Below are 21,049 nucleotides of genomic sequence, written 5' to 3'. Positions count from 1 at the left end.
CGTAATTACACCTAATCTACACTGTATTTAATATGTAAACAGATTTTACTGTTTATACCGACTGTAATGGAATAGCCCAAATCGTTTATTTCCTACCTATTTCTATAATGTAGCAGGCCAAATAAGGCGTTATTTTTACAGGATAGAGGGAGGCAAACAATATTTTTCTCGTATCAGAGCCGTTCATCGTTGTTAGGAGATATGTGATTTCTATTACATTTTCTGGTTTTGTTTGTCAGTTGCTTGTCCGGCCTGTAGGTCATAATGCCAACGTGAACGCTTCCTTTTGGCCTCAACCTATCCCCTTAATGTTAAAAGGTACGTCGTTAAACGTCCATGTTTCACCACTTGCGCAGCGGATAACCAAACTCGTCAAAGTGACGAGTTTCATGTCTAGTTGTATATTGTTATTATAATAACTCACTCCCTATACAGGAAGCACCTGAGATTATATTTGAAAAGAATAACAAGTTGATTAGTTATGCACCACTCATTTTTAGGGTAACAATTGTGTTGCATTCCGTTGAGCCCATTTGTTCGTTGAATAATTTACCAGAATAGAATCTGAATGTCAGTTTGCTATGGACTTTACTCCAACAACGCTAACGATGGAGCTGGTTCGTTAAAAGCACATGGAATTTACCTACTGTAGATTTATATCTGGTTTTATTGACACATTTTAAACCAACAATAATAATGGAGAGTATTCGTGCTAGAGAGTAAGTACACCATTCGTTGTTCATGTTAACCTTTCATTATAATCACCTTTCACTATGATTACATTTCATTATGACCACATTTCATTATGATCACCTTTCATTTTGATCACCTTTCATTATGATTACATTTCAGTATGACCACCTTTCATTATGATCACCTTTCATTACGATCACCTTTCATCATGATCACTTTTCATTATGATTAAACTTTATTATGATCACCTTTCATTATGATTTTATTTCATGACCACCTTTCATTATGTTCACCTTTCATTTTGATCACTTTTTTCATTATGTTCAACTTGTATTATGACCACATTTCATTGTCCATCTTTTATTCTGTTCAACTTTCTATATGTTCACAGTACACACCAATCATCATGCAGTACACACAAATGGTCATACGTAGTACACACCAATGGTCATTCATTTAGACGGCTGTAAAACTAAGACTATTTAACCTTCTTTTATGGAATTCAATAATTGCAATGGCCTCCTAGCCGCGCCTATGTCTCGCATAATAAATTATTGTATATATAAATAACAGAGCATTCACAGAGATGTGTAGCGGTTAAAATAAGTACAGTATGTCAAGCATAAAAGAAATCTTAGAGTCGATGGCCTTAGTTTTACAGCCGTCTAATAAACGTCACGTGATATTCGAATTTGTCGATAGGTGGCGGTATAAATTACGCAGTATTTGACTGCATGACGATTGGTGTGTACTGCATGACGATTGGTGTGTACTGCATGACGATTGGGGAGTACTGCATGACGATTGGTGTGTACTGCATGACCATTGGTGTGTACTGCATGACCATTGGTGTGTACTGCATGACGATTGGTGTGTACTGCATGATGATTGGTGTGTACTGAATGATGTTTGGTGTGTACTGAATGATGTTTGGTGTGTACTGCATGACGATTGGTGTGTACTGCATGACGATTGGTGTGTACTGCATGACGATTGGTGTGTACTGCATGACGATTGGTGTGTACTGCATGATAAATGTGAACTGAAGGCAGAGTGTATTTTATGATGAGTGATGAGTGACAGTGGCTGTGTGTGAACTAGTACACCGGGGTAACCCCATACTCGTCTCGAAAGATGTACTAGGTTATTTAAGTGCACATGAGCTAGATTTGTACATTGGACATATAGTTTAATAGTCCTTATCCGAGAAGACTTGTTCTACCACCAAAACCCTGGAGCGAGTGAGCCTCGAACCCTTGCCGATGTTATGGCTACGTAATGATGGTCCCACTGTCTTAATAACCGCTCGGCCACTCACTCGCTCGAGCTATGTCATCCTTTCATTGATAATAACTATAATAATACAACCAACAGGTGCTTAATGATCACCTTTATATTCATCCTTTTCTGACAAGCTTTATGTTTTGTTTACACTTTATTTAACAGCAACAAATTGTGGCAAGCTATTGTTTCAGAGAAATGGCCAGAAGTTGAACGACTGTGTGCATCCGAACCACAACTTGTAAATACTATGTCAGACGAGGTAGGTTGTTATTTTATATCAAATGATTAGCCTAAAAATGTTTTGATTTATACAAATTAAAACATGTACGTTATTTGGAACAAGGCAATCAAGATTGCCTTGTTTGGATTTAACCTTCACGAATGTTTTGTATATAAATCGTATGGTAGGCTTGTCTCATGATGCTGACTGTACATGTAGAACGTTAAATAATGACACTTTTTGTCTAAATTACGTGAATTAAAATTAAACTCTAATGAAATTTGATTTATATTGATGTATCAGTACAGCTAAAAATTACTGCAACGTAACCCACGTTCCAGCTTCGTGCCTACTTCGTGGCCACGATTTATAATTGTTTTTAATCGCGATCCTACGAGAGGCATTGTTTTGCCCCACGCGTCTATTGTTATGTGTTGTTACAAAGTAAACAACATTGTTATCAATGAATCAAAAGGGCAACAGTGATTGAAAATACAGCAGTTACGCCCGATATTTGTATTGCTAGCTAGGTCCAGAGTCTAGAGATTAATGTTTTAAAAAACGAAGTTAGTACCACACACCCTATGCTATTGAGTTCGTACAGAGTACCAATCTAGCATGCCATGCAGTATAACTACTAGTACTAGGCCTATTATATTAGGCCTACCGCAAATGAAACCTATAAAATACGTCAGAATGTTGCCTTAAATGCAATAAAAATATAGTATACGGCCACATTGTGAATTAATCAAATTAAACATCGTATCGCTATGTTTTAAATTCGACGACAATATTATTAATAAAATAGGAATGTTCCCACTACTAGGCCTAACGGCACTCATGCGGCCGGTGAACCTCAGTGAAGTGGGCCACGGCCAACTTCGTTTCAACATGTTTGATTTGCGTATCCGGATATTCACCCCCTGGACATTTACCCCCCGGAAAACTACCCCCCGGACAACCACCACCTGGACAACTACCCCCTTAAGACAACTACCCCTTTAGGACAACTACCCCCCGGACAACAACCCCCTTAGGACAACTACCCCCTGGACAACTACCCCCCGGACAATTACCCCCTAGGAACAACCTGACTCTGCAACAGTGTATAATAGGTTGTTGACCGGGGGTAGTTATCCTAAGGGGGTAGTTGTCCTAAGGGGTAGTTGTCCGGGGGGGTTGTTATCCTAAGGGGGTAGTTGTCCGGGTGGTAAACATCCGGGGGGTAACTGTCTAGGGGGTAGGTGTCCTAGAACCGTTTGATTTGCGTTGTTTTTATTACATGTGATAATGAAATTCGCTCGACCACCGATGTTTCGCGTGTTTTTTTTTTCGCTACCAGTTGGTGCGTGGTGCACTCTTTAATGTGGGTCATAGGTTATTAGATTTTATTCAAAGAATATATTATTATTTTAGCGGTGTTGACTGATTCCTTCGTATAGGGTCATATTTATAATTACTTTTTACGCAATCGTAGTATTATTTTGGGATATATTGTTTTAAATCAATTTTTCTAGACAAACTCTCGTACGACGAAATGAACCGAAGCATTTTTATCAATATTTAAATATCAACAATCGCTAGGCTCTGGGCCTAGCCAACAAGGCCTGTAGTAGCTAGGGAAGGCAGGCCTACTCGGGCGTAGCTGTAGGGGTAGAATTCGTCGATCCAAGGTGGGTTATTATATTGGCATTGTTCTCTTTTGATAGCTGGTAACAATGGTGTATATTCAAGACCTTCCATCGTAGGCATAGCAAAACAAAGCCGATCGTATTATCGCGATCCAAAAACAATACCTTCCCGTCGTATCGCATGGGAACGCGTAGGAACGCGTGGCAAAAGACAATACTTCGTGGGTTTGGCGATCATAAAACAATGCCCCACGCGTAGGCTAGGTTACGCGTGGGAACGAAGCAGTAATTAATAGCTGTACTGAAATAGTCAGTTGAGATATAATTAAAGACCCCTTCCCTGCAATTTTGGACGTTTTTTGGAAAATAATACATATATATCACTTTAAAAACATTAAACCATGTCATTCCTTGTCTTAAATGTACGTTTTATGGTAAATTATGATAAAAAGTGAGAAACAATGCACTACCTAAGTAGCTCGCGGCGATCGACCTCTCGTGGACGGTCTTAGGCCTAGCCTAGCTAGGCTTAGTTTTGTAGGCCTAGCTGGTAAACATCGGTAACGTACGAACATCGTACGCTAGCTATATACCTAGCCTGACGTTGTATAGTTGCTGCATTAATATTCTTTCTATTTTTGCCAGACTCCGTTGATACAAGTTGGGGAAAACCCGGTATTTTCACTGAAAAGTTAGGAGTCTTCCATTTGTTTTTGCCTTACGATCGATCGAAAAGTGGGCGAATTACAGGTGAAAAACAAAAATATCAATCCGCGCGCAATGCATTTTGGGATTTATAGCGGGCCGCTAAAATTATTAGAATCGACTTATTTTTCACATTTTTAACCGTTTAAAGACGAAAAAAATTATCGCAATAGGACCATATAGTATTATTTTTACATTAAATATAGTTTGTGATGTTAAATTAGATCTAAAAAACGTAGGGAAGGGGGCTTTAACTGTTATTTTCCATACAATAATAATAGATAGGTAGGCATATGTATTATCAACATCAACATACAATATCATATTATCAAATATAAAACAATTTTTATTCACAACAGTACACTTTTTTCTGAATGAAATATTTAAGAATAAGGAAAAAGAAAATTATAAGGATATTCATAATTCAATAATGATGATGATAGTATATATTTTATGCATAATTATTTATTTTTAATGTCTCTCTTGAAAACAAATTAAAACCTGTACATAATCCATATACGCATCGAGTCACTTTAATGTAGTACTATGTATGTTTTTTCTTGTTAGGATGATGAAACGTTATTAATGAGAGGTTTGTGGATGTATGGTATTCCAGAAAACTTAGTAATTCAGCTGATTGCTCAAGCATCAGATGTTTGCCTAGATTTCAGCTCATCACATGTAAGGACAATCAGATAGAAAACACAACTAATGCGTATACCTTTATTTACCTTGATCTTGGACATCCTACCTTGATCTTGCAAATCATATATGTTTAGTTCCCACGGTTGTTGGGTCTTTTTTTAATGGGAAAGATTTAACATACTCTTTCCCAGTGTATGTTGAACTTCAGAAACAGTAAGAATTCTGTCCTTCCTATCTACAGTGCACAGGCATGAAGACAGTTAATTAAAACAAAATATGTATCGTTATACGTTATGTTATTTTATATGTGACGATTGTTTTATGTAATTTTGTTGTTTGTTCACAGTGGTTATATACTATTGTTCATTGCTTATCATTAAGAGGGTACTCGATCGCATTGAAACATGTTTTAGAACGAAACAGAAAACACGTGAATACAGGAGGAGCGGTGAGTAGAGTACACATTAATAAAACAACTTGCTTTAAAATACATTTAAAAGGTAGACGATCGACGTTCAATGCTATATGGTTATATAAGATAAGATAATGTGTTAATGTCATGGTCACAAACATATGTTCTATGTAAATGCATTTCTATAAGCAAACCAACGTAATAATGTAAATAAGATTTCCTATTATTGTATGTAGTTTAAAGACTGCTTACACACTAGGACGATAACAATCGACGATAAAAATTGAACATAACCCTTTCCTTACATAAAACAAAGGAAACTAAGTTTTCATTCTAGAACTATAAAATAACCATTTATGATTGATCAAATGACGTCATGATCAATAAGAACAATAACATCGTTGTATCGGTACGATATTATTGCTCTTACTAATCATGACGTCATTTGATTGGACATGAGCAATATTATTTTCGTCAAAGACAGCATAAATGGTTATTTTATATACAGAATGAAAAATCTTCTAATTTCTTTTGTTTTATGTTTATCTTTTTATCGTCGATCGTTATCGTCCTAGTGTAAATGGACATTTAAGCGATTAAAACTGGATTAATTAAAAATGCAATCGTTTTCATGTACGCCTTCCTCTCTTCCATCTACTCTCAACCCTTATAAGAGTGTTATTGATCCCTAACTGTTCCACAATCCACTGTACAACACCGATGTATCAGATTAATCTCTGCCCGTACGTACAATAGAGAACTAATGCCGAAAATATTAAAATTATAGGGCTATGTTTTCTTGTGAATAGTTATAGAACACGTTATTGACATTGATTTACTTACTATTTTGCTATTTAATTACAGACTGGCTACACACCCTTGCATTATTGTTTCATTGCATCGTTTACTTACAAGCAACATCATGATACATCCATCTGCCTGATGACGTATGGAGCATCGTGTTCAACAAAAAATAATGTAATAATCAAATATAATTATATTATTAAATTAAGGATTAGTTTTTACTCAAATTAAAATCAAGTTTTTTAGTAAATTAATGTTTTTACGAGTAAACACTTTTTGACACAATAAACAGTAGACTTAATGATTAGATTGCACAATTTAAATGTTGTGATAAAACAGTAGTTAGACCGCAATTTGGGTACAGAAGGTACAGTATGGTGAGCGTGTGAGTCATTACCGTGATAGAAACATTTCAAATAAAATCACACAGTGATGTAATATAGCCTGTTTCTCCGTAAGCATTAACATCCGATTATTAAAAATTAATGGGTTCAGTCAAACTCAAACTTTATTCGAACAACGCTTTTGGATCAGAGGCACACGCTTATGAAACGGTGCGTTCTAACATTAACAATGCAGTTACAAAAATAAATTACATAACAATTAAACAATTAATAAAAACGATCAGTAGGTAAATTTAAATAAATAAAAATAGTATTGCAGCCAAAAAATACTTAAATCAATGTGGATGATTTTTCAAGATTATCAAATATTGAAACTATTAGAAAAAGTATTTTATTAATAATGTAGATAAAATAATAAATAATATTTAAAGTTATTCATTTACGTGATGGGCGGTCAATCTTAGTATAGTCTTCTATACCTCTATGCAGTAGTTAAGTATTGTTTACAAGGAAATAATATAAAAAGGTCATCAAGTAGTACATAATGTTGCTTTTCAATATTACCATTAGAAAAAATGTCCAAAAATGATCATACCCAAAATATACAAGATCATATACGTGAATTAAAATGTAAGTCTGTCATAGTAGCACGTTTTGCACATTAATATAAAAAGTGGTCTGTATTTTCTACGTTATGATTGTTAGGCTTACATAATTTGCAGAAACCAAACTGTGTATTCTTCGACCATGTATTCATTAAATTGAATCGGTCTTATATTTATAAGTATTACTGTATGCTATTAATTAACACTATTTGGTGTTTTAACTATTATAAGTAGGCTAGCCCTATAACGAATAATTTATTTTACTTGATTGATTACTTTAATTGATTACGAAATAGTTTTGTAAAATGTTTGCATTTATTATTTGTTTAGGAAAGCAAAACACCGATTGATCTGTATAATGAAAATGAGTGTTCAAAGTATGATAAAAAAACTAAAAAGGAAAAAAAACGAGAGCTCATACAACTGATAGAAGGCAAGTAGATTTTTCACACCTGACATTGTTATGTATTGTTAATTTATTGTTGGAAAATATAAATTAGGTGTGTGAATAAATGAGATTCAATGAAACGTAACAATCGTAACTGTCCATGATAGGTTTGTTATTATCTATTAAACCGATGGTAATAATTCAAATCCTGTTGATGGATAAAAATAAACAGAAATTCGATTAAGCTTCTGAACAGACAAAAGTGGAACTTATTAATGACCATGTGACTATAAAGGTTCACTGAATCAGGAAACACGTAAAGATAAGCTGGTTTATCAATGTAGTATTGTGACATTTTGCTGGAAACAGTTTACTAAACTAATATGAATAGTATAACGACGTGCTTGAATGTGGCATTTATTTGTTAGTGATTACTATTTCTCTGTTTAGCTTTAGCAAGATTAAAAAACGCATCCTAATAAATTGAAAATTTACTATAAAATTGCGTCTTACATGGTAATCATACCACTGGTCCAAATACTTACAATCTGAACAATTCATTTAATATAACAGTTTGTTATTTCACTTAATGTTTAAAATAAATGCATGGCACCAATAATTTATTATCCATATATTTGTGTCTTAGAGTTTTCAATTCCAGCTGAAGTAATTGCTAGAGGTAAGGAAGCAACTGCAGTTTTCAAAGAGGCTCTAAAAAATGGTACAGTTACAATAGTCAATTCAAGAAGTATGTTCCTTGGGAAAGAAGGAGCTGGCAAAACAAGTTGCGTGAAAGCTATTCTTGGAAAAAGGTATGTTTTTTTATGATAATATGTAGATTATTCTACTGAATTATTCTATTGCGTATAGAATTGTCGGCGAATTTTAATCCTAGACCTAACAGAAGATTAACACAATTCCCAATGTTGTATTATTATAATTTAAACATTGTTGGTGGTCGTCAATTTTAGTGAAGCCAACTTGAGGAATCCTATACTTAAAGTTCATGTTTCATAGTGTAGAGATGTCCAAAAACGTCTCAAAACAGCAGTTTGATGAAGCTTTGCCTAGGTAAAGCACAAAGTCAACATGCTTCAAAACAGTTAATTTCAATAATAATTATGTAAACATTATATTATGACTGTTTAGTAATGTATATTATCGTTTAGATTCGATCCCAAGGAACAGTCTACCGACGGAATAGTTGTCGCAAACACACTGGTTGAAGCGTCAGGAGACGATTACCAAAAGTGGCAGGAACACAATATTGACGGTATTGAAAAAGTATAGTGTTAAAGGTTCTTGGTTGGTGATTTTCAAAATTAGTTAGTTATTTATTGGGAACTAGATCTAATGAAACAGATTTTTTCCAATTATTCATTTCTAATATAGCATGATCTATTGCATCGATGGAAGATCGCAATAATGTTTAAATGCCGACCATTATAAGATTGTTGGTATCTTTAACATACTATATACAGAAAAAAACACATACATTCAGTGTGAGGAATTAATGGTACAAAAACAATTAATATTTACTGAATTAGCACCTGAAAGAATGTAATGATGGTGGTAAATACCTTCTAAAATTTACTAAGCCTGAATAAACATCAGTTCGAGTAAAACAAGGAATTTAATTGTTTAATTAAGGGTAAATTGGTATTATAAACCTGTTTGTTGGAAGAAGGTTTATCCCACATAATCTATAATGCCTCCTTGATATTACGTAGTTGTAATATAACGTTATTATGTATTTTATAGTAATTCAATTATCGAATGAGATTCGAGAAGAAGCAGTGACAGAATATGTGGCAAAACAATTACTACAAAGAAAATCTAGCACGACTTCGACATCATCCATCGAATCTGATCAGATAGAGAAACCGGTTGAAGTTATGGTACTTTTTTCTCTTCTACTACAAATTATTAGAGTATTATTTGTTGAAGAATTAGACAAAATTTTAACTTATCTTTCTGATTATTCGTAGGATGTTATAAAAGAAGAGGAGGAATTGAATCTAGAGGAAAAGGGTATAATTATTATTGTCCGTTTTGTATTTTTATTACGATCAGAATTATCATCAGTATCGTTTGTATTTTTAATGATGAAATAGGAATAAACAAATAATGTTGTGTTTGCCTTAGATGACAGAGGAAATACACTGGCAAAGAAGTTTCCTGAACCAATTCACAAATTACTTGTTACTAAAATCAGCGATAAACTTGACACTACGGCACATACCGGTAGAACACAGAATGTTGGTGTGCTGGATAAATTTAAATTTTGGGCATCAGGAGACAAGCAGCAGACATCGAGCCGAACTACCAAACCTCAGAATATTAGCAGCATTTGGGATTATGCAGGGCAGCTGACATATTATATAACACACCGAGTGAGTAGCATACAATACATGGTCAAAGTTTTAACAATATTTAATCTTTTGCATGACTTATCTTTTAGGCATATAGATAACAAGTTTAGGTCGAAGGTAGAAGCGGGAGGTATCAGTGTTATTTGTGTGGTTTGCCGTTCAATTACTTTATTAAAGTACACTTTATTCCGTTTAGTTGTTCCTGACAGGAGGCGTTACGTACATTGTAGTGTTCAGTGCAGTAGATGGACTCCATGAGATGGTAAAAATAAGGGATGTAAATCAAAGTACCAACAAGAAAAAAGCTCCAAAAGATTGTGTAAATTTATATATTATGATTTGTCTTCTTTTGAATTATAAGGGAAAGTTGTTACTCCAAGCCATTGTGCCCCAGCAGTCAATCCGAAGTTTCCTCTTCTTACCGTTTCAAAAGTAATTTAATTTGCGGTAATATATGACTGGCTGTTTAGAATGTATTGTGCCTGTAAATTATAGTTATTGTACAGTTATTTATTGTTTTCAGGGATTTTGGGGAATGACGAATTTGGGAATGACTGTTTTCTGGATAAGGTCCATTTATGAATACGCCGTGGTGCGGTATAGGCCTAGCATAGAGAGAAGCTTAAACGGTGTAGTTTTACCGCCCATTATACTAGTCGCTACTCACAAAGACAAAGTTAAAGGAAGAAACGAAGCTGAGAAAATTGCCAAGGTAAGCTTGATAACATTTATTTTAAAGATAAGTTATGTATATTTACATTTGAGAGGATTAGCTTTTTTACCTTTACTTTCTCTACACTAAAAGAGAGATGAATGAAAACAATAAGAATACTATTAAAAGATCACCAAAAGATAATGCTGTTTGAAATACATTTTAAGATTAGAAATACATTTTACACCAATTATAATGCAACATATTTTTAGAATCAACGCTGTAATGAATTTTAATTCACAACATAATATTTCTATCAGTAATACATTTAATAATGGTGCCATCAATATGAAGAAACTGTATTCTCTCATCGACTATATTAGACTTATAGTATAATTTATATATACAGTATATTGTACTGGTTATATGAATACATGTTTAATTATGTTTGATATTACAGATTGAGGCTATGGGTCAAGAAATACTTGAAGCTATCAAAGACACACCGTACGAAAAACACGTAGATCCTGAGATATACATGGTAGATAGCAAATCTCGTAGAGGAATTGAGAAACTCAAAAAAAGAATTGGAGTTTTCATGAATGAGATGAAAAGAAAGATTCCAATCAAATGGGTTGATTTCCAGACCAAGATTCAAGAACTTGGTAAAACAAAGCTGTTGTTGTCCTTAAATGAGGTAAATTGTAACTTAAAGTTAAATAATCGTCGCAATGTTTTCTTTCAATCAAGTTATGTTTTTTAAATTTTAGTAATTTAATATCTGGAAAGAGATTTAAATTGTTTGTATATATGACCCGGAAGTGTGACAGATTGTCTCCTTCACTTCTAAAATGCGAATGCAATTTATATATGTGGTTCATTCCTGTGTTCCAGTGTTGAACGCGCAACACGAGACGTATAGGATGTTAAGTTGATTGCGCGTTCGAAAATCAATATGTAGTTTATTTATCAAAACTCATTTATTGAAAGTGTTCTATTACAACCTTCTTCTAGATAACCAAAATCGCAAATGAATGTGAAATTGCTGATACAGAACTAACTATGGTTCTGGACTACCTGAATGACACAGGTAATATCCTGTACTCTAAGAATGAAGAGAAATTAAAGCATGTAGTGCTAATAAATTTACAAACGATGGTTGAAATGGTGACAGAAATCTTCACTGACAAAATACCAAACAGCATCGACGGAAAGGTAAGTTGCTATCTTGCCCAGCTTGATTAGAATGAGATGTGATACATAAAATAATGGAATTATCACAATTCGAACATTAAAAAGCATTTTATTGTTTTAACATCTCTGTTACTGCCTAAGTACTGCTTCTGAAAAAGTGTGTTATAAATAAAGTGATTGTTTGGCATAAACACGAATCCAAAAAATAGTAGCTGTGATCAAAATAAAATGAACTAATGCTAGTATGTACTGTATGTCTATTACAGGCAATTGATACATGTGTTTTTATGATTCATAGTTATCTATTAATTTTTGTAGTATGTTGTTTTTTTATAGTTGTCTAGGTTATGGAAAAGATTTAGTGTCGAGGGAATTCTGGAAGAGGAATTAGTACGTCATTTATGGTGGAAACTGATTAAATTAGATGAAAGCTACTTGGATATCTTCTTAGATATATTGAAGATGTTTCAACTTGTATTCGAAACGCAAACTGTGACGGTGAGCTTTTGTTGCTTCTTAACTATTTTATGAATTTACACTGAGGGTTATAAATAAATTGCTTTCAATATGGGCGCTTCTAATTCTTACTGACATTTTACAATTTCTACAACATTTAGTCACATGAATTATATTACAATTGACCTCGACGATGATTCAATAATAAGTAGAGAACAAAATCTCTTTTATAGGATGAGGAACGAGAAAATGACAGTGACCGAGTGTTCCTGGTTCCTTCTCGGATACAAATTAGAGACGATGCATTGGAAGTAAGGGAAGATTCCAGTAACACGGTGTCGATCTATTTGACTACCCCCAAACCTATGGACTTTCTTCCTGACGCCGTCTACCACATGCTGATTGTTGAGTTCTTACACCTCTCGAAGATTAAAGGGAGGAGAAGTGATGATTTTCAATTATACCAAAATCGTAGTGATTTTGGATTTGATAACCACGTTGTCAGTTTTGGTGCCGTTGAACATAAAGAGGATAACAAGCAAAGAAGACGACAAGTTAACGCGTTGAAGGTGCGTATTTATTTTTAGTATAATCATTTTTATATTATATGGAAATAGTGAGTAGTAATGTCAGACTTCCCTGGTATAGCCTGTCTTAATAATGGATTTAATCACTAGTTTTTAAGATATTACAATCAATCTTGAATTGGCAAAATGTGCATAATAATATTTCCACAAATGATGGCAAATACAAACATGCATGTAAATCGTGTAAGATGTTACAATTGCGCAGGTTTAGCAGTCAGAATTTGAACCTATTTGATCCTATTGACAAGCATGTTAGCAATCAAGTGACAGTGTCAATTGTTAACAACAATATACACAGTTTTTTGTAATCCTCGAATGTGCCGCAGTTTAACATATTGCCTTGTTACTGTTACAAAAGTAAACCTACCTATGAGAGTAATGGAGTCCAGTATTATTTATCTCTTATGACCATTTGTTTCTGTTAGTAAATCACATTTATAATAATATTAAAATGTCTATATTATATATAGAAATTTTAATAATTTATTTATTCAAAACAAACCATTTATTTTATGTATAATTTTTTTCTACGAACATACTTTTCCAATTTTTAAATAAAGCAAATTGTAATGTGTGACGAAGCGTCAAATAAGTAACAACAATAATTGATGAGAAACTATAAGCTAATCACAATGAATGACTTCTGAATTCTCAATTGACTTTAGTGTTTTTCAATAGTTTCAAATAACACGCAGAGTTGAAATTAGCAAAGATGAGAGAGGTACTACCAGACTGATAGATAGCCCGCAACCAGCGTTTTGCAAAGAGGTAAGGCAGGCCAAACCTACATCGTTCAATGTATGATTGATGTACATGATGTTGACCTAATTAAGATTGAAATTGAAATAATTTGTCATATTTCGCACTATGAGAAATAGAAATTCTAAATGATATACAACATCGGTAATACAAATAAACATTTATATTATCACGTAGGTTTTAGACTTTCTACAGAAGCATTTGGAATCCAAGTGTACAGTCGGCTACAAACTGTCCGTGCTCTGCATAGCGTGTGAATCTTCCAAGCTACATTTCCATGATCTACAACGATGTTTAGACAACCCAACTGTTCCATGTGGGAAAAACGCAATGGTTACACAAGGCTTCAGAAAACTGTTTTTAACAGGTGATTATCAACAAAAATGTACAATTATTCGGCTTTTTATGTAACGAATTTTACTGTACGTCTACCTTATGTAATATTAATGCTTATTTTGAATGGAACAATATTTTTTTAGGTACAGAACGGCCCGACGCAGAACCATTTACACAGTCGAGTCAAAACCCAGGTAATTTACAATGACTTTTTTAATAATAAAAATTAGCCATCGTCAATATCAAAAGTGAATTCGGCCTATAAACAACTTAATAAATATATGTGTTTATATAATACAGGATCATTCGAAACAGAATTTCAGCAAATGTTGGTAAAAACGTCACGCTGGTATGATGAATACGGTTCACTTGACCAGCTGAAGATGTTGTGCAAAGACCTGATAAGACCTTTCAATGATCTACAGAAGGCTGAAAGCACAATGGAGGTGTTTGAGTTAATGGAATCCGCCGGTAAACTTTCTGCTACCAACTTTGAAGTTCTCTTCGACGTAGTCGATGTCACTGGTAAACAGGGTGTTCTTGAGGTTAACAAACTGCTGAAGGACACTTACGAAAAAGCCGACCATCAGGTAAAATCGTTCTCATCGTATCGACAAAAACTGATTAAATTCGGTAACGCACTTTCAGAAGACAATGTAACAACGCTGATCCACCTAGAGAGGGTTTCTAAGAAACAATGCAGCAATCAGTGGACTGTGATATTGGATCTTGAACAAAGGGGTATCCTAAATAAACACAAATTGGAACCATTTATCGAAAAGTTGAAGAAGAATGAGTTAACATTAGCCGCTGAAGAATTAGAAGATAGTGACGAGTGTTGAGTGAATACAACATGGTTTACCGGTACCTAAAAATAAGAAAGAGGAGAGTCGGTATTACCAGATATGTTAGTACCAGGCTAGTTAAAGAATAATGTGTAGAATATACATCGAGCCTTATCACTTGGTTGCTGACTTACTGGCTTTACGCTGAGTAGTCTTCTGACTGCTCAGCTGGTCTGCTTTGTTTCATGATGTAGAAGTCTCAATCCAATAATCAAAGGCAGATTTCACAAGGAATATTGGTACACCCCCGAGAGACAGCTTAAGCCCATTGTTATTTGTCACCTACCTCGAACATGCCAACAACTATCAACTCAGTATATCCTGATGAGATTGATTTCATCTCTCGACATCAACTAGCGCAGCATCGATGACATCGAACGGCTTCTCGCTAAATGCAATCTTGTTGTCAACAAAGATAAAACCGACTTCACCTGTATCAGGAGACAGACAGCAGAGTCCGAACGAGAATGACGGCAGGTAAAGCAAGTTGGCTTTTTTTATTGGGAAGAAAGATGATAAGAAGCTGTCAGCAGAATCCTTCAGAAAACTAAACTAAACTAATTAAAATGTTAAGGGAAAAAATATCTGAATCTCTACAACTCACTCGTGAAACCGATCTTACTCTATAACTGGGAAGTTTGGTCCAACTAAGATTGATGTAACAAAGCACACCTTTCAGTTTACATAATATATGTATAATTGTCATTAATATTGGTAGTAAGTTTGATAAACCAATGGATTGCAATGTAATTATGGTTTGATATACAACATTTTAGTGGTGGATAATTTAAGATGTGTCATTAAAGGTAATGGTATATTAGTTTTTGACCATATTTTCATTTTAATTTTGCATAATCATCGATACATTGGCATTATGTTTTATTTAGTAATTGGTCATTTAAAGTTTGTTGTTAAAGGTAATGCGATACTATGTGTAGTATATTAGGCCTATTAGCTTATTTTCTTGACTATACGTTTTATTGGATTAGTTATTTTTCCATGTTCATTTTACATAACTATATAATATTCATTAATATTAGTAGTAAGTTTGATTAAAAAATGTATGAAAATGTCATTACTATGCTTTGAAACAAAATGTTGGTGATGGATAATATAATGTTTGTCGTTAAAGGTAATGCGGTGGTATATTAGTTTTTTACTATATTTTTCATTTGAATTAGTTATTTTATGTTTCTTTGCATATATTCATTGAAATTATATGTTGGTTTGATTTAAAAATGTATGACAATGTCATTGCTTTGTTTGAGTCAGCATGTCGATGTTGGGCCATTTAAGGTAAAGTGTACTATATATTTGGTGAATTTGTTAACTTTTTTTGACTATAATTTTCATTTTAATTAGTTATTTTACCATTTGCATAAATTGACATTATGTTAGTTTGATTTAGAAATTAGTTGTGATTTATTTAGTGATTGATCAGCTTTGTGTTTAAGGTAACGTGTGTAGACCTCCGTAATTTTGTATATTTTCTTTATTATACTTGTTATACTTTAACATATTCATTTGAATAAAATATATATTAGAATGTATACACACTTGTTATCCATATTTTTGTTTCTTTTTAAAAAACTATTATAATGTATTAACATTACAGTTTGCATACTGGAAAAGTATGTATGTATTCCCTGTTACAATTAAGGTACAATGATATTGATTACCTTACAGTACTTAATATAACAATGACTAAACTAGTAGTTTGTGTTTCTCTGTCTACAGCAAATCATCTGCTATTCTTTCTTAACCCATATAACGGAATTTATAAGTAAAAATGGTTCTATGCCATGATCGTTAAATTCAGCACTATTTACCGAAATACTAAAACATGAAAAGCATACGTTTTAAACAGAGCAGGTTAATCTTCTGTTAAGGTAAATAGCAACAGTCCTATAGTTGAATAATAAAACTAACTTGATATAGTATACATTTGCGTGAAGCTATTGCTAAAACCAAGTAATATAATACAAAACGTATAATTCATTACAATGGATACATAATAATAAAAAATGATATAAACATACTATATTTCGAATACTTCAGACAGCTGAGGCTTGCTACATATTTCCTACGTTTGTTGATTTATTATTGCTTAAGCTTATCATTGTGTATTATAACTTTATAAATCAGCTATCTACATATTTACACTTCCCAAGTAAATAAAATCAAATAATGTATGTTTTATCTATGTTCCTGATTCGTACATTCGAGAACTTCTGAACTTATCTACGGTTTTACACTTCCCAAGTAAATATAATCAAATAATGTATGTTTTATCTCTGTTCCTGATTCGTACATTCGAGAACTTCTGAACTTATCTACGGTTTTACACTTCCCAAGTAAATAAATACAAATATAATGTATGTTTTATCTCTGTTCCTGATTCGTACATTCGAGACTCATGATGCTGTTACATCGTACAACGTTCAGGGTTAAGATAATTCACGATAAAGTGATCTCTACAGTGAATATTCTATTGGTGGGTCAACTCAATTTAAGGTAGTCGTCTCGGTCACAATGTTTTGTTGTTCTTTTTGTTGTGTAGTTTCTTTGTAAACGGTAAAACAAACCAAAACCCCTTTTAAAACCGACTAAATGATGTGATATATAATGCGAGGGTAAGAGTGTACATAACCAAAGTGTAGATTTGTATTATTCTTGTTTCTATCGTAAGCATCAAGGTGGTACGTGAGACAGGGAATGGGCTGGACTATTTTACTTCTTTCTTTTTCGAACAATAACAGAATGATGTGTATGCCCATCGTTTACTATGCCTACACGTTGTTTTAAGTTCAGGCCTCGCGTGAACATACTGGGTATTGATTCGCCAAGGCAATCATTTGGAATCCATCCTTCTTTGTTGTCTTTAAGATTTACAGCCCGTACCCAACCTATTGAAATGATATAAGATAAATGTAAAATAAAAAAAATATATAGTACTTTTTTTTAGGTCTACAATCGATTGAATATATTTACGCTGCCGTACTTACCTATTTTTCTGTTATGTTTATTATATAATTTACGGTACGAACTGTTTCAGAATTATGTATTTATAAATGGAACAAAAATAAAACGACATACTTAGAATTCAACGTCATTTTCAAGAATCTCAGTTAAACAGTAATAGATGGCCAATATCCAATGCGTGTGATATGAAATAATAATTAGGTAACCGTACTGTAGGCTATATTATAGCTGTTCTGATATGATGATAAATGAAGCATCATACGTACCAGATGTTTTATCAGTCAATTCTACCTCGTCACCAGCATCCACTTTCAATTCACCTCTGTCACTTCCAAGAAAATGTTTAGCAATCTTGTACTTGGGTCTACCTGCAACATAAGTTTGGGAGGCTTTAGTACGCTAACCTATGGGCGTCAACATAACCATCCTTTACCTTACTATCCTCAATATACTGCAAACTTAAACGATATTATAATGTTGAGAATGGTTCTTTAAGAAGAATGCTTACTCCATGAGGCATATTGTTCCCCGACGTCACCAGAGGGTCCGGATAAGGTTTTCCGCCAGAATTCGAAACTTCTGCAATATTAAAATAGTTGAAAAGTCTATCAGTGACAAATACTTTAATGACATCTAAAGCAGATTGGCATGACGTTATCATAAATTCATCAGCATATTCTCCCGATACTTTTAGAGACGATGACCTTAGGGGAAGCTTGGTGTTAAGCGACAGCTGGCTTGCCGAGAAGTTGAAAGCCAGAGGCTAAGAAACTATAGGCTATGTTTATTTACTATAGACATGGAAATCGGGCCCGTTCCAACATGAAGAGTTTTCAGTAGCATTTAGACATTTATCTATTCACTTTTAATAACATGTTTTAATAGCAAACACGTTTACAGATAACTTCAATGTTGCTAGTATAAGTATTTATCGTACATGACCAAAAAACAACAAACCTGTCTTGCGAAGATTCCCAACAAATATAATACTTCATTCTCTCACATGTATCCTTGTGCATAACAATCAAGAACACATTCATTGGCAAACCGTTCTTCTTTGGTACTTTAAACGGATATGTTTCGCTGGATGGCTTCTCAACTTCAACAAAATTCTTGTTGGCACAATCGATGAGCTTATACTTAACACTAAATATAGGAAATGGTTTTTATGTATAATTTATTATTCTTTGAATAAAATGTAAAACAGTGTTTGCTATATAGTCGTTTGTTTTAAATCAAATAAAAACATAACTTCATCCCGTTCCAATGGCAAAATTAAAACACGAATAACTAAATTTTGTCAACCACTTCAACCTAACAGTGGAAGACCCAGCTGATAAAATTTCTTTACTTATAATAATGTTGTCACTTTTGCTATATTTGAATTGCATTTAACCACCGCACATAACCGTACAGCAGACCTGAACTTAAAACTGCTAAACGACTGTGTACAATTTAATTCTGTGTGCTTACCAAATTTTTCTGTCTTTCTTGTATTGTTTTTCGTTGATAAGCATCATCACTCGTTCGAATGTTACCAACTTTACATTCGATTCTAACTTTTTCCAGTCTTTGCCACCTTTTTTCTTGCATGAATACACTATGACGTCATTCTGACTTTCAACCCAGCTCTCATTACTAATAAGTTTCTCTGCCTATAGATAACATCAATTTATCTTATTTTAATAATGAATTTGGAAGCACAATAACTTCATTCACTTTAAATAAAAAGACATGATGTTTCTACAACTTTATCTTCATTGATAATGACTGTCATATGTTGAACAAGATCACGAGCCCATCTTACCACTTTTTCATCTGGGTTACAATATTTCTCAATTGCTTCTTGAAGACTCTTAACACAAAAGTTATAATAAAAGCAATACAATGAAGTGAGCATAAGGAGGATTGTGCTCAAATACTCGTTAAATAGAATTCAGTTGAAGTGAAAGTGAAAAACATGTTTATACCAAATAAATATAATTTTAGGTTTTGTTTTATTTGATAAATTTAGTCAACGAGTATATTTTATTTTAAACAATACACTTCTACCAAGTTTGATCCCTGTTTCGGTTGCGTGCATTCGAGAACTAATACTTCTCAACTAACGTGGTATATATAATAATCGGGAGGCTACTCTTGGTAGTAGCCACTCTTGGTCACTTTCGTCAATGCTTTATCTTGCTGGTTTGTTGTAAAGCATTTCTTTGTGTAAATGCCTTTGCATTATAAAAAGAAAATGTGGAAATAGAATTGGGTTGCAAAGTGGTTGGGAGTGTGTCCAGGAAGGTGAAGGTCGAACGATCGTATTAATTTATAGCGCGCCGCCAATGAAATATTAATAATTATTTTTAAATACAACACTAAATTACAAATACAATTGGAACATATTTATGTACATTTTAAATACCTTATATTAAACTGAACATCGTACATACTATACTATACTATGGTTCAGTCCGTTAAAAAAAGTGTAACAAATAGAAATAAGCCATATGTACTGTATTTTATTATACTGATTACTTGTATTATTTTTATTCTTGTATATTGATCGTTTTATTTAAGGACTGTGTTTATTTAAAGTATGTAATCATTTTTATCGTATTAAAGTTTTAATTATTGTAATTTTAAGATTTATCCTTTTCGGCTCTCTGTTTTTTTTTATTATCATTCATCTAATATAAATCTCATTCCACATAGGAGTTAAATTGCAAATCCATTATTATTTAACAATACAGTAGATGGCTATTGAAGATCCAACACCTATGCTACGTGTGCGTTTGTTCTTTTGTGGCAATGGCGGGCCGGTTACATAATAATGTCGCTTCCTTTATAGCGCGAAGCGCATCATGAATGGCGGCTTCTTTCATGTATTTCCCCCCTAAATCAAAGCGGTGGAAATCGCGCTTATTTGGGAGTGGTGACTACAAACTAGTTTATAAGGGGTAACACAGATTGTTTTCTCTAACACTTACCATTTGGTTAAGATATACTGTACTTGATATTACATTGCCGACAAACTTAATTCGTATTTTATAATGGATGGACCAACTGTTGTTAAGAAGGGTAGAGGCGTTAATTTAATATACCGAGGGTTTCAACATTCCAAAGATAAGACGGCAAGAGACTGAAAAC

The 21,049-nt window shown here is 33.5% G+C and overlaps 2 protein-coding genes across 2 annotated transcripts; one reads left to right on the top strand and one right to left on the bottom strand.

The window, feature by feature from the left end:
- The first annotated feature begins 622 nt into the window (after positions 1-622).
- LOC144854573 (uncharacterized) lies at positions 623-14,929 on the top strand. Its single transcript, XM_078712514.1, has 20 exons — positions 623-719; positions 2,140-2,236; positions 5,101-5,214; positions 5,525-5,626; positions 7,674-7,776; positions 8,378-8,543; positions 8,901-9,004; positions 9,493-9,629; positions 9,720-9,762; positions 9,877-10,124; positions 10,300-10,422; positions 10,627-10,815; positions 11,216-11,452; positions 11,770-11,970; positions 12,286-12,447; positions 12,639-12,974; positions 13,671-13,760; positions 13,929-14,118; positions 14,231-14,281; positions 14,388-14,929. Exons 1-20 carry the CDS (start codon positions 697-699, stop codon positions 14,927-14,929), a joined length of 3,258 nt encoding a protein of 1,085 aa, XP_078568640.1. The 5' UTR covers positions 623-696.
- A 2,394-nt stretch (positions 14,930-17,323) lies between these two features.
- Positions 17,324-19,532, bottom strand: LOC144854455 (rho guanine nucleotide exchange factor 19-like). The gene is made up of 5 exons (XM_078712416.1): positions 19,388-19,532; positions 18,872-19,060; positions 18,423-18,493; positions 18,181-18,282; positions 17,324-17,838 (listed from the first exon to the last, which is right to left on the bottom strand). Exons 1-5 carry the CDS (start codon positions 19,432-19,434, stop codon positions 17,663-17,665), a joined length of 585 nt encoding a protein of 194 aa, XP_078568542.1. The 5' UTR covers positions 19,435-19,532; the 3' UTR covers positions 17,324-17,662.
- Positions 19,533-21,049: the final 1,517 nt, after the last annotated feature.

Source organism: Antedon bifida, chromosome 10 (assembly GCF_963402885.1).
Source record: "Antedon bifida chromosome 10, ecAntBifi1.1, whole genome shotgun sequence".
NCBI classification, from domain to species: Eukaryota; Metazoa; Echinodermata; class Crinoidea; order Comatulida; family Antedonidae; genus Antedon; species Antedon bifida.
The sequence above is the reverse complement of the archived record's forward strand: the minus strand, read 5'-3'. Positions and strand labels throughout refer to the sequence as shown.